General features: G+C 37.4%; 1 protein-coding gene across 2 annotated transcripts; it reads right to left on the reverse strand.

The window, feature by feature from the left end:
• Positions 1–312: 312 nt before the first annotated feature.
• Positions 313–11350, reverse strand: LOC107705408 (BTB/POZ domain-containing protein 3). 2 transcript variants are annotated; one of them, XM_016508684.1, is made up of 5 exons: positions 10950–11033; positions 10459–10711; positions 8321–8411; positions 6108–6226; positions 313–3189 (listed from the first exon to the last, which is right to left on the reverse strand). In XM_016508684.1, the coding sequence occupies exons 2-5, from the start codon at positions 10593–10595 to the stop codon at positions 2157–2159; spliced, it is 1380 nt and encodes a 459-aa protein (XP_016364170.1). In that variant the 5' UTR covers positions 10596–10711; positions 10950–11033; the 3' UTR covers positions 313–2156. The 2 variants fall into 2 exon arrangements, with proteins under 2 accessions (XP_016364170.1, XP_016364169.1); XM_016508683.1 differs by having other exon boundaries at positions 10459–11350.
• Positions 11351–15048: the final 3698 nt, after the last annotated feature.

Genomic DNA, 15048 nt, shown 5'->3' on the forward strand with positions numbered 1-15048 from the left:
TCATCACTCCGGCCTGACAGGGGCATCACAGTATGGTAGGGGCGTAACATTTCCGTCACACGCTTGAGGTATTCGGCCAATCACAACGCACTGGATAGCTGGCCAATCAGAGCACACCTCGCTTTTCAGACCGATGAGCTTTGTAAAAATCGCCGCGTTTCAGAAAGGCGGGGCATAGAGGAGAAACAATAATGTACAGTATGTGGAAAATAATGTGTTTTTGTAACCTTAAACCGCATGAACACATTTCATTAAACCAAATACACAAAATAATGTTCTTTTTAGCAACATCATATGACCCCTTTAAAGTGCACCTTGTTGGTGATCTGTATAACCTTAATGTTTCGACTTCAGTACAGTGCTGACTTGATTCACAGACCAAATATTCTGCTGTCATACTCACTGTATAAAATTAGAAGGAGAAAAAAAAATGAAAGCTGTAATATTAGATTATGACCAGTCACATTTCACTGACACTTCTTGATCAGTTTAAAGAGCAATTATTTGTTTTCTGCTCATCGCTATTATGTCTATCACTAAAAGTTCAGCAGGGAATAGAATTAGCATTCTGCTTCCTTGCTGCTTTTGACACCTTAATGAAAATAAGAGGGGGAAAACATCAATGCTGGTAATTACAGCCCAATGCAATCCAAATAAAATGCTTGAACTATCTTGTCTTTACAAATACATGATATAATGTTAGTTGACAACATCCCATTTAGTAGCGTGAAGACGGGTTTGTTGGGTGACGGCTAATTATGCTGCTAATTAGGCATGAGCACAACACTTATAGAGGTGGAAATGATGACACAATATCCCAAAACGTCACATTGTGTAATGATGGTGCCTGTGAATATGTAACCTGTTATTTCAGCTGAATTAACAGTAGTGTGTGTTTGTTCAGTTAGTTTCTTAGTGCACTTTGAAGTCACATGAAAGAGACTTAAAACATATTGGTGGTGAACTGTGTTAAGTCATGTTTCACAGAATCCATTAGAGAACAGAGACATTTTATTGTAAGAAATATTTAGGATGTTCATTCTGCTGAATATAATACAACATGAAGCACTGTACATTTGATTCCACTGACCTCAGTTGGGTCATATTAATCTTCCAAAAATGAAAACTGTTAAGGATTGATGTACAGCAATGTCATGTCTAATTAAACCATTTTTTTGTCATTTATTTAAAAAACGTATAACCCATACATTTGTCCATCACAGCATTGTTTTCATTTACAAAACATTAAATATGACGTCTGTCTTGACTAAGGTTACTGCAGGGTCTAAGACTCTGAATGAAAATTGTTTATTCCAGTGCAAACGCTACATATGCTTATGCTAAAAACATATAGTTTATATTTCTCATTATGATTGATGCAAAAAATTGATGTATGTTTCTAAATCTAAATTATGTGATTATTCTACACAATCTGTGTCTAAGATAATCTGTGCTTGACAATGACATTTAATCAAAAATGTGTTATGGTGACAGTAACTTTGGTGTTAGGTATCTTGATTGCCTTGAATCGTGATGTGGGAAAAATACTGAAGTTAGTCTGTTATCATGAGTTTGGATATTTTGTTCACTATTGCTACAATATACATGTGCAAGCATTCACTAACATGGCGTATAGTCGTTGTAAACAGTAGATATAGCCATAGAGTGATAATATTTATATATTTATATAATTATAATTATAATTCAGTTCATACATTTAAATATATACTGCACAATGCACAATGTCCCCTCTCAAATTAAATGAATCAAAACTCTTTTAAATCAAGGAAGATAAAGAGCAACAGCCAGGCTGTGGCACCCAACTAGGAGCTTAGACAACAACTTACATCCCATTGAAATGAGATTTTCCTTTGTAAACAGGTGCAGCTTAATGCAGAGCACAAAATAAAATATTTAATTCACTTTTAAGACAAGGAGGAAATGCAGTGTAACTGTTCACGCTTTGACAGCCGCCGAAAAACTAAGAGCTCAAAACAAGGCCCATGTAATGCCTGTTATGTCTCGGTTTGCTCAAGCTGGCAGCATTGGAGAAGTTGAATTCTGCCATGTAATACAAAAACATACAGTATATTGTACGCAATGTAAAGCTATTTCACACCGGTAAGGTGGGCAGTTTTTGTTTTCCCAAGAGAAACTTAGGCATAGAAAATGAGCTCTGGAATTTGGCCGCCTTGCACTCCTGTGCCATTGGTACTGTCCGAAGAGCACTGAAACTGGAAGGTCACCTTCCCACACTGAACTTCCGTCATACCCTCTTGTCCGAAATAACTCAGTTCATTTCCGTCCAGAACCACGCTGGCTGTATAGAAAGTGTCAGGCTCGATCTGAACCGGATACTCGAAACAAACTGGGAAGGTGTTGCTGGATCCATCTGAAAAGTACTTGCTAAGATTGGTTCCCAGAACGACTCCTTGCCGTTTGAGCTCGATCTTGGCAGTGTACTCAGCAGATCCACAGCTTGAACCGTAAAGCCCGAAACCCGCAATAAACACTCGCTTATCTACAGCAAACTGAATGCTGTCACAGCGTCCGCGATAACGCCACTGGTTGCTGCGGTAGGCGCATGACTGAAAGCGATGGCACTTCTGTGGCGTCAATCCCTTACGAGGTTGGCAGGCAAACTGCAGCTCGGGTTTCTTAGCCGCTGTGTACCATAAGAAAATGTCATTGGTCTCGTTTAGCGTTAACACTCCTGATTGCGCTGCACCATTTGCGAAATCATCAAGACCTATGGTTGGTATACGGATCAGGTAGACGGCTTGGCCCAATACCTTGCGTTTGTTGTCGATAGTTGTGTTCATCTCCCTCCGCTGGCATTCGGCCTCCGCCCAGCTTAGTGCCGCTTCAAACACTACAATCTCCTTAGCGTTCAGAGTCTCCCGTCTGAGAATGCTCTCCAAGGTCTGAGCGTCAATGTCACAAAAGCCCTCAGATTTAAGTGCCAGCTCAGCCTGAGCATCAATGACTTCCCAGCAGCGTTGCGTTAGGTCTGGCTCTTCAAACAGACAGCTCTGAGATAGAAGAATACACGCATTCTTTGCACTCAAACTTGTTTCCAAGAAGTTGACACAAGCCCGAGCCAGGTGCGGGACTATGTACTTTTTGGCTGCGTATAATGTTGCCAGTACTGTGTCGGCACTCAAGTCAATTTCATCACAGTAAATGTACCTGAGCAACAGAAAAAAAACAAGGTTAGCTGTGTCATACATCATCAGCAATAGTCATTCAAAATAGATGTAGTCCTTTAGGTTGCATTGTAGCCTGCTATTACTGGCCCAGCTAGAAGCTACTATTTTATGATGTGCTACCAGCATGAAACACAATGTGTTTTGGTCAATGGAAATACTACCTTTTGCAACACCTCTTATAACAAAAAGCACTATTCTGACAATAGCCATACCTTTGTGGAACAGGAATGAACTTGGCTTTGATTGTGTCCTTCAGAACAGGCTGAATTGATCATACTATGATGCACTGCGCAGATCTACTGCAAATCTAATACTATGTCCTGTAACGCATCCTGTACTACAAATCATAACATATATACAGTAGAAGCATCATAATGGACACGATGTTCAATAGACGTGTTCTGTAAACACAAACAACATGTATAAATTTACACTTCTTTAGGAGAGTGGGGGAGGAGGGATGAAAGACTCAGAGGGAGAGAGAACAAAAATCTCTCTCAAGATGGAAGGAGTGAGAGATGAGCCAGCGCAAGAGGAGAGAGAGTGGAGAACACAGAAGGACTCTCAAGAGAGATGGGTAAAGCATGAGTTAAGATCTATCAGATCTTCTGTCATGGTCCTAAGCCCTCTGAGAGGCGGACAAGCTAAGCTCACTTCATTATTTATTTTCTTCTTGTTTAAGCTAGAGTTCTATTCAATATTTAAGCATCTAGTGCCATTAGTGTTCAGAGTTCCCCCTGATACATATAAAAGACTTTGGGAATGAGCCACAGTAATTCTGGAGACAGCACCAACTCACTTTGGGACACTTTTTGACTCCAGTGAGTGGCTTTAAAAGCATGTTTGGCTTTATCTGAAATAGATAAATGTGAAATCTGGCAACATTTTACTATGATGGTTGTTGTAGTTCACGCCGGCAGTTCAGAAACTAAATGTCCAATGATTGGCACAAAAAGGTTAGTGCTCTTTCATGTTTGAACTTAATGTACTACCTACATTAAACCTAACCTAAACCTCTTTTTTTTCAAGACCAGCTAGGATAGCAGATAGCCAATTTGACCAAGCTAGAAGACCAACTTAAATCAACTTGCTTTTTTCCAGCAGAGATAAGGGCAAGTTAACTAAGAATGAATTGTGCCCAGTGATACCATTTATTGACACGTGCTTTGTGCAGGTTTAGCATCTGATTGACTAAAATAAATTATGCAAATCAGTTAACAGCCAAACATGCTGTACATTTGCCCAGGTGAAAAAGACGTAGTATTAAATGTATTAAAAATATACTTGAAATTCAAGTAGTATGTTTATAATACATTTGTATTCCCAACATGCTTATTTGAAGTGCAATAAAAATATATTGAATTGCATTTTAATATATTTCTAAAAAGTATACTAGAAGTACTTTTGTATTAAATATATGCTTAGTTATACTTCTAAAAAATATGCTAAACAGAAGCATACTTTTAATGTATTTATAAAAAAGTATACTAGAAATACTTTGGCAATAAATATATTTTTAGTTACACTTTTAAGGAATATGCTAAACACAAGCACACTATTAGTATATTTCTAAAAAGTATAGTAGAAATACTATGTTAATAAATATATTTTTAGTTACACTTTTAAGGGATATACTAAACACAAGCATACTTTTAGTGACTTTTTAGTGTATTTACAGAAAACATACTTATGTTACCCTTACTTAAAGTATATTTTATGTCTACTTTGTGTAAGAACATAACAAAATGATTACACTTTTAGTGGGTTTTTAATGTACTTTATATTGCAGTAGGCCTACACATGGTTATATTTTAAATATTTATGTATTTATAATTTTAATATTTGGAAAAGTACAATATTTTGAAAAACATTTTTAACATTTACAATGTACAAACGTTTGTCAACTATTATTAAGCATTGCGATATTTAAAATATGTTGTTTAATATGTTGTTCAGTTTTACTTAAAAGGTTATGCTACTTTGGTTGATTAGGCTGTTGTTCATTACATGATACATTAATTGTAATAAGCTAGGTAAAACAAACTGAAATCTGAGTGCAGAGACAAGCAAAGGAATAGTAAGTATATTTTCATGTTGTATCACCTCTGTTAGAGATTTTTGAATCAGGCCTAATGTAGGGTGATTTGGTCAATCTTGGAAGAAAAACATTAGCAATGTGTCCATTCCAGCTGGCTAATTTGTGCTTGCTTTCAGTCATTCATGTAAAAATAAAATCCAACTTAAACATATCTTGAAATACACTTAATATACTTAAAGTTGTTTCAAAATAATACATTTAATATGCACTTAGTATAGTATAATTTAAATATAGTAAGTATGTCTGAAAAAGCACAATTTAAATATATTTATTTTTCACCTGGGTGGTACCTGATTAAACTGAATTGTGTGTGATTAAGAAATAAGAAGCAGGTTTTTGTTCTGTAAGTGGTGCAACATTTTAGTGAATTTGCCCCATAAAGTCATGCTGGGGAGTTTTTTTTTTACTTAAATTATCTGAATCGAGTACTCCATTCAAAATGACATTTAATAAGTCAAATGAAACTATTTGATATCTTCAGTGTATTTAAATGAAGCTAATTGCACAGTCAATTTCAATTAGAAAAGACTTCTTCCAAAGGCCATATCGCTTTTAATGGTCTTGAACTGTTGGCTGTAAAGACATTACATGTCGGTGAATTCGATTAACCCTCTGGAAGAAGTCCAAAGAGGGGTACTTAGATCAGAGAGAACAATTTTCTTCACTCCTGTGCTTAATTGAAAACAATAATAACTAAATAATCTGTACAGAAAGATAATAATGGTTTAACCAGGCAGATGAGAAAAGGGTCAGCCAGCACAGACCTGACAGACAAGGTACAATTACATAAGGAGACTTACTTTAGCATAGCCAGAAAGGCTGGAGGTTCTACATCAGGGATACGGATCTCATCCTTGTCCTCTGCCAACTCTCCATAAAACATGGCATGGAAAACTGAGCTACCCACAGCAAGGACATACTAATGAGAAAAATAAGAAGTATAAATTAATTTTACATGACTTGTGTTATAAATTATCATAAGGATCGACAGTATCCATCACTTAATTTTAAATAACTTACACGTCCGCACTAAGTTTCAAACAAAAATCAGTGCAAACCTATAAAATCAGCTGTATATTGAAGGACTCGTGTGGTGTAGATGGAAAAGGTTTCAAAGCGTTCAGCTATTGTTAAGTCTGTACTTTTCCAAAGTGACCTATTTTTTATGACCTGACACTAAAGTGGTTTTATGTCTCTCCTCGCTTTAAAAAAAAACAAAAAAAAAACTGATTATTCCCCTCACACACATCAAAAGAACTTTCCAGGTGGCAGGTGATGGTTTCATGTGATCACCTCTAAATTACATACAACCCATACAATGACACATTGTTTCTTATAAACCTGAGTCAGAAAGGCACAGCTAGCGATCTTTAATTCATCAGAAGTTGCCCTTCAGGTTTTCTTTCTTCTGAGTCAATTGCATTGTAAAGGTAAAGCTTGGCTGTTTTAAATTTCAGCTTGATCCCATTCCCCTGGAGTCATTTGAGCGTGAAGAACACACACAATTTCACCCACAAAGACCAATGCTTTACAAGACATGTGAGTGCCATTCATGTGAATGGCATTTGCTTTTCCCTCCGAAGAAAAGAGTGTTTCACAATGGTGTGAAAGTGGCTGCTGGAGCTAAAAGTTATCTTGCTGATGTTAATGGGCGCATGTAGCTAATGATGAAATCTGAGGCCAACACAGCATTGCAGATGCATTATATAACAGGAGCAGAAGGGAATATTTACAATTCATTTTAGCATTACTCACACACATGCATCTTTTCCATTTAGCAAACTTAATTTTGGCCTTTTAAGTAAAGGTGGTGATCCTTCAGGATCCCTGATGTGAAAAGCCCATAACAAATATATTGTAACTAAGAGGAACATCAAATAAATGGCAAGAGTAATTTTACAAAGCGCTCCTATGCAAGGAAGCCTTTCCTAGAAGCAAACAAAACCTTCTCAAATAAAAATGATAATGCATATCTGAACGCCAGCCAAATGAACATCATAAAAAAGGTGCTATGTAATAACTCTTCATGGCCCATTGCAATATTGACTGTGGCCATGCAGCAAAGCAATACAATGCCCTTGCCTAAGTGTGCTTTATAAAGCATCACATATCAGCCGAACACAGCTTTCAATTCTGCCCCCTTAAATGGATAAAAGATGAGTCATGCCTGAATTGTAGGCACCAGATTAGCCCTGTCTTTTTAAATAAAGTCTGAGAGTGAAACAAGAACTGGTTTAAATGCGGTTTTGGTGCAGTTAAAATTGGCCTGAGGTAAAAAAAATAATAATGTCATATGTAATAATGCCAGTCCCCATGAAAATTTTGGAACAAAAGCTATTGGAAAGCTGCTAGTTTCGAAGAGGTCACAGTGGAAGACCTCTAATGGTTTTTACTTAGTGGAGATCAGTTAGATCAGGGGTTTGCAAACTTATTATGTGGAGAATATTAAATTTTTCTCTTAAATTTTCCATTGAAACCCTAGAAACCTTTGTTGCCTCAATTTGAAAACCAGATAGATGAATAAATATGTAACCAATATTACAATATTTAGATTTGAAAAAAAAATAAAATAAGACGTGTTTCAAAAATTCTAATGTGTTTTATGTGGTCAAAATCTGATGATGTTTCATTTGACCAATTAAGCAGTTTATTGAGAAAACCCATTGGGAGATACATCCACTGAGTGTACAAACATCAGAACTTTATTCACATATTCATAAATGCTTTTGTACAGTTGAAGAACTTTGACCACAAACTCTGATTATTTAATACAGCACAAACCCAGCATGAAAATAAGTAAAAGACTCTGTCAAAAGACAAACATCTCCCCACTGCCTTCTGCCTGATTTTCATCAATAATTGAGAAGTGTCTCAGAAAGGCACATGGCCGGCTAGACTGAAAACAAGAGAAAGAATTTAGCTGTCATTAGCAACAGCAGTGCAGCACATCGCTTATGAAAATCCTAAAGCTGTTCTCTGGTACTGCTGCATAGTGCAGATCAAGAGGTCCTACCTTGTGTCCCGGGAGCATCTCAGTTCCTCCGGACTGACCGACAACAAAGTGAATGTCAGCCATCAGTTCATTATTGAACATCACAGCATTTCTGTAGAGAAGATTGAGGAAAATTATTTTCGACTAAAAAAACTACTTGATTGTATAGAAGAGGTGAATCCTCTGTTTCTGTAGACAAGAAATTATCATATAACTTGAAATAAAGAGAAATGATCAACTCTTATTCTATTTGGAAACAGAAAATCTATACCTGGATACAGAATTCTGTACTTTAGCAGTACTTCACGCTACGGATGCACGATATTGTCGGACCAATATCGGAATCGGCCGATAATGGCTTTAAATGTAAATATCGTCATCGGCCAGATATGAAAAATTATGCATATATGTCTTGCCGATAAGAGGAATACATTAACTCACATGTGCTCAGGGTGTGCTAGCAATTAGATCATTTCAAGAGTGCGATTAGATCACGTCAGCATTGTGGTTCATTCTTGAAGCAAAGTTTTGCCTGAATGGTGATTGGATTCACTGTTTTGGATAGCTGCATTTAAACTGAAAATGCACGTACAGAATGACATGTTCGGTCGGTGTATGATAGAGTAAACAGTAATAGCACGTGCAGCGGCAGCTCAGTAAGGAGTTTTAATTCCGTAGGGGGCGCTGTTGGCCTACTTCTAATAAAATGAAAGCAAAATACACAAATAATATTTAGACTGTTTCTGATTAGATAAAGCAGTTATTGATGTCATAAAATCATGAGTATGTTTTGATTTAAAGGTCAGAAGCTATAGCTTACATGAACAAAAAAAAAATCACAAACATGACACATTAAATAATTTTATATATACTGATTTATTCATTAATATGTAATATGTTATATTTTTAAAACAAATTATGAGCTCTAAAAAAATTTCAGACTTTTTACAACTCTTTTGCTTTAGACCATTTACAAATGTTAAATCATAAAATAAAATGTCAAGGTTACCACTGCATATTTCTGATAAAAAAATGCAGTGATTAATATATAGATTATTTATAGTTATTTTCAAATCTTCAATGTACTGTCATTATAAAATAACTTTATTATTTTTGATTTAATTCTAACAAATAAGTTCTTGTTAAAAACTAACCAAAATTAAAAATTATTATATATCGGTATCGGCATCGGCTATCAGGCAAAATGAGTTGAAAATTATCGGCATATCGGATATCGGCAAAAATCCAATATCATGCATCCCTACTTCACGTACAAAATGGTTAAACATGTCTTTCTCAGGAAAATCCCTGGCCCCTGTCAATGGGAGTCCACAATGGCATCTTCCTCATGTATTATTGGGGTCCAGGCCACATAGGAGCAGTAGGTAAACAAGGAATGCTGTTCCAGAGTGACTACAAAGCCAGGTCCAAGAGCGCACATTTGTTTTGGCCAGCATGGGGCTTTCCCATGACGACAAAGTAAATATTACCCTTTGACAGAGAGCAAAGCCATGCATATAAAACAAAACTTGTTCTTTTCTTTTGCCTCATTTGGGACAATGTATACAGGGCGGAACAGAGACGACAACTACACAAATGAACAATTTAACTTTTCAGAACATCCTCAAACAGTCTCAGAGATGTTAAATGACATCCAGTGCCCAAACCTGAACCTGCTAAATCTTGAGAAGAAAAAAAACTTTGATTGTGTATTTACATTTTCTTACAAATATTTAGTGAATTTCAAAAGTCTTTATCCACTAGTGAAAAAGCTCCAGTTTAATAAATAGTTTAAATTATTAATAAAGTATTTTTAAAACAATTAATACATTTATTATTGGTAATAAATTATTTTATAAGCACAGCAGCATGAGCTAAAAAATTTATCCAGCATGAATTGAAAGTTAACATGATCATTGTCACAAATGTGCTCATTTGATTAGAAATCAATTAGAAAAAGTGCAGAATATTTCTTGAATTCAATTTTCAAAAACTTAACATTTCTCATTTTCAGGTTTAAATGTGCTCTTAGACTTTTGGACTCCACTGCATCAGCTATCACAGCATAAATGCTCTGTTTGTCGGCAGATGTTCTCTGCACAGACTTGTAACTGTACCACTCTCATCTCTCTCTCTGAACACATCTGAAGTTGACCTACCTCTCCCTGATCGTGGAGTACAGACCCTGCCAGTTGCAGCATTGAATGGTGTTGTTGTTGTTCAAGTTCTGCTGCTGGTACTGCTGCACCGTGGTGGCCGATGCCGGCTTCTTAGTGGGGAAGATCTCCGCTGCCATCTTCTTCTTCTTCTTGGTTTTCAAGGTGATGATCTCATAGCACACAGGGGGCAGCTTGGACGAGCTGCTGGGACTCCCCTTTTTGGAGCTTTTACTGGACTTGCTCTTAACTGACTCTGGAAGCATCAACAAGAACGTCAGACATTTCATGTTCCTTCCCTTGGCATCCACCATGAGTGTGTTCACCTGCAGAGCAGTGGAAAAGCATGCAGAGAAGATGTTGGGAAGGAAAGGAAGGATCTGAGAGAGGTGACGACTTGTGGAGAGGGTGAGGAGCCCCCAAAAGCAGAGTAATTAACTGAAACACAGAAGAAAAAGGAAAGAAAGAAGGAAAAATCCACTCCTAATCTTCACCTTCTGAGAGCAAACTGTCAGGGAATATAATCTCCTTCTTCCACCAGAAGATTAAAGTCAATACGGCGGCTGACTTTTCTGTCCTTTGCTTCTAGTTGGATCCGCTGGTGGACAGCAGAGATGAGTCTCCATAACTGTGCTGCTAGATAAATGTCCTTCTTTGAATGTCTTCTCTCTCTCCTTCAGTACCTGTGACAGTCCCAGATTTAATGCTGCTGCAGTGGTTCAGAAGCAGCTAGTCCACGCTGTAGCGCTCTCTCTCTCCTCCTGACACTGACACACACACACACACACATCAACACACATACACGGAGCTCTGCAGGATTCGTTTGCCGTGGACCTGCGCTCTGACGAGTGTTTTGCTGACTGTGGGGGCTGAATGGACGGATGGAGCGGAGAGAGTAACCCCCTACCGATGGAAGCCAGACATCCCCCACAGCCCAACCAATAAGCACTCTCGAGAGTCGTGATTGGCTGCAGCCACCATGCGCAGCACCTACTAGAATATGCTAAGACCTCTTTGATTAAAGTGCCAGCCCCTTTCCCCTTAGAATGATGCATTCTGATCTTCAGCGTCTCTCTAAGCAGCCTATTGTTGATTAATATTTATAACGTAATAGAAGTCATGAAATATAAAGAATTTGAAGGAAATGGGAAATCATGTGAGAGCAGAATGCATTATTTCAACTATTTAGTTCATCTAGTTAAATGTCACCCTTTAAAAAGAGTATGGCTCAAATTACTTAATATGGTTCAGAGTGATTTTTTTAGTTATAGTTGTAATAGAAAAATCAACCATTTAGATTATAATATAATTATAAAAAAATGTAATTTAATTTTAAATATATATTTAAATCGTATGCTCTGTTTTATATTCACCCACATATATTGGTGTTTCTTACCATAAAGCAGTGTTTTGCAGCCCTATTCTTCCTGTCACAGATTAAATGAAAGTTTAAATCTCCTCAGTGATGTGCGGCTCAGCACAGAATACAGTCTGTCTTCACCTGTGAAGAGTATTTTCGTTTTAAGTCCCGGCTACTACCATACACATAGCCCTACATGTCATGTTTAATGCATGTAGCACAGAGCTCGGCTCCAGACATCTTTCCTGCTCTCACTGAATTACATTGCTAAGCCTTTTGTTCCTCAGCCGAGAAACACATTTCTGTAAAAGCACATAAATCTGATGAGATTGCTTGCAGCAGGGTCTGAATTTGTACAATGCAGGACAACCTTATAACACTGATTTAAACTTTTCCTATCTATCTATCTAGCTAGCTAGCTAGCTATCTGAAAATGCATTAATTGATTGGAAAAAAAGTGTTAAATAGGACATCTGGCACCTTGACATTACAGATTCTGAAGAGGTCCCTCTGCTTTGGACAATCATTGTTCTCTGCATCTGCTGGCCACCAGGGATGTTGCCCTGGAAACGGTGTTCACAGGATGGTCAGGGACAGCCAGAGAGAAGGTGAGATTTAAGAGAAACTGGCAAAATTAGATTTTCTTTTCACGATATGTCTGATCTGGATCTGAGCTTTGCCCCTGCTGAAAAAAAGCTTAAATCAGATTCAAGCTGGTCTAGAAGCTCCTACCCTGGCCAAGATGGTGCTCAAATGGTTTAGAAGGCTGGTCAGCTTGCATGTCTCCCAGTGTCTGACCAACTGAATGACTGAGCTTGGGACCAACTTGACGAGCTACAGTAAAACCTGCAAACTGATGTCAACTTTATTCCCCAGAAGCTAAAAAGAAGTATATTTTCTTAATGAAAACTGATTTAAGTCGCTACTGTATGAACAAGTAACTGCTATCAATACCCGTTTATATTTTAGCGCTAGCAGTGAATAACACCTCTAATACTAATGTAAATATAAAAATGGCGTCGTCCATATCACTGTGCCTTATCACAGATTACACGACATGAGCTTAATAGTGCATGAAATCTATGTCAAATCTTCGTATACGTCAAATTAAACAACATCAGCTTTAATACGTGACTGGAACTGGATCATTTGAATCTCGTGCAGACCTCAAAACAAACAGGTGGAAAACAGTGACTGCATCTATATTTAACTCTTTAAATGACACGCAGCTCATATCTATGTCTCTGTAAGTTACCGGAACTGATGCTGTGACAGAGATTGTCTTAATATTGGGAGATGAGAGGGTCTGTATTACTTACTGTTGGAGAAAGCATAACGGTCAACTTGGATCACGTGTGCCGTAATAACCACGTCACATTACAACCTTGACGTCATTGAATTTCAGTCAAAGTTGTGTGACACTCAATCGCTGTTTATGGATACCATTGGAATGTATGAGAAGTGCCATAATCTGAATCTCACTTGTCACAAAATGTCAGTGACTTCTCTTATAAAACAGCGTTTTTTTTTTCGGTGTAAACTCTAAAAATAGTTCAATCCAAAAGTATTCTTTAGTGTAAAACATGTTGAAGATTAGCTGACAGGCTGTCGATCAAAAAAAATGGCCTCTGGTCTCTTTTCCCACGTACTGCCAAACCGGAAGTGGTAGCATTAGCCGTTACACTTTTTTGGCTAAAGGTTGCAGGCTTGCCTTCTAGTGGCTTTGGCAGTGATGTGACACAGTTGTCCAGTACGGTTCCGTTCACACAGTGGAGGTTCACCGAAAATGCGGTTGTGAGTCCTGAAAATTTACGAGTGTGAGTTCTGTATGAATGTTGCCTTTAATAATACTGATTTTAACTATATAACTATAACTATATAACATTCATGATAATGTTCTGTTTAGCATGTTCGTTAAAATCAAGTGGGTTCTGATTTGTCAATGTTTTTTATCCTTTATATAGAAAATAAATCAAATAGAAAATTTTAACTATATCATTCCTCTGTGACATTATCGTTATACCTGGGGCGTGACCTTCCAATCCAGCTTATTCTTGAGTAACTGATGAGCACTGCCACGACAGATTCTAACTTTCGTTTGGATGCTCTCGTGTTTCGGTCTCCATAGAAATCCATGTTAAAATGAGTTGTGGCTAGAAGGGATACATCTATGGCTGGAAACTAACATTGAATTAAATGTTCTACCTATTAGATTGTGTTTTATTAACGTCTACACCTACCCCTTACAATAATGCAAAAACAGTGTACAGTCATGACCAAAAGTTTTGGCAGTGACATAAATTTTGTGTTTTGCAAAGTTTGCTGCTTAAGCTGTTGTGGTGTTCATTCACATTGTTTCTAGTTTATTGTGCTTCCATGAGTGCTGTGTTGTGCCAACAGTGAATCATCCTGAGACCATCCATTTGTGGGGTTGCTTTTCAACCAAGGGAGTGGGCTCTCTTATAATTCTGTCCAAAATCACTGCCATGAATAAAGAATGGTATAAAAATGTCTTGCAAGAGCGACTTCTTCCAACGATCCATGAGCAATTTGGTGATGATCCGTGCATTTTCCAGCATGATGGAGCACCATGTCACAAAGCAAGAGTGATAAAGAAGTGGTTCGAAGAGGATTACATTGAAATTTTGTATACGTGGCCGGGCAACTCCCTGGATCTCAATCCCATAGAGAACCTGTGGTCAGTCCTCAAAAGGCAAGTGGACAAGCAACAAAAATGACGCTATACTGATGTGTGCATGCCCAGTAGCCGCAGCTGTAACCCTTCTAGCGTTAACCATTAAAATGGGGTAAAAAGAATGACTGAATTAATTAAACTGAAACTTTGTAAATATAACTAAATATAAAAATGTAAGAAGGGTTAAGCTGTGCTTTAATTTGACTAGAAACACCAGAAACCGGAAATGTAAAGCATCTTTCCGTTATGAGGTGGACAAGACTTCCGTGTTCAGGATTCTCATAGATTTTGAATTATTAAATCTTTATAGTTACAGTTATTGTCCTCGGTGTGAACGGCCCTTACTATTATACTTTCGCTGCTGTTTATTGTAAATGAGAGGAGGCAAAGCCTAAAAACTTAGACACATTTTTTGCATGGCATCCATTAGTGAAACAGAATATAAACTGTTGCACTAATGTTTATAGCTGATACTTGTAATGAGACTCATAATGAATCCATCTTATAATGATATACAGATGCCTGTTCTTCTCAAAAG

The sequence above is a fragment of the Sinocyclocheilus rhinocerous genome, unplaced genomic scaffold, assembly GCF_001515625.1.
Source record: "Sinocyclocheilus rhinocerous isolate Xijiao unplaced genomic scaffold, SAMN03320098_v1.1 scaffold564, whole genome shotgun sequence".
Taxonomy (NCBI): domain Eukaryota; kingdom Metazoa; phylum Chordata; class Actinopteri; order Cypriniformes; family Cyprinidae; genus Sinocyclocheilus; species Sinocyclocheilus rhinocerous.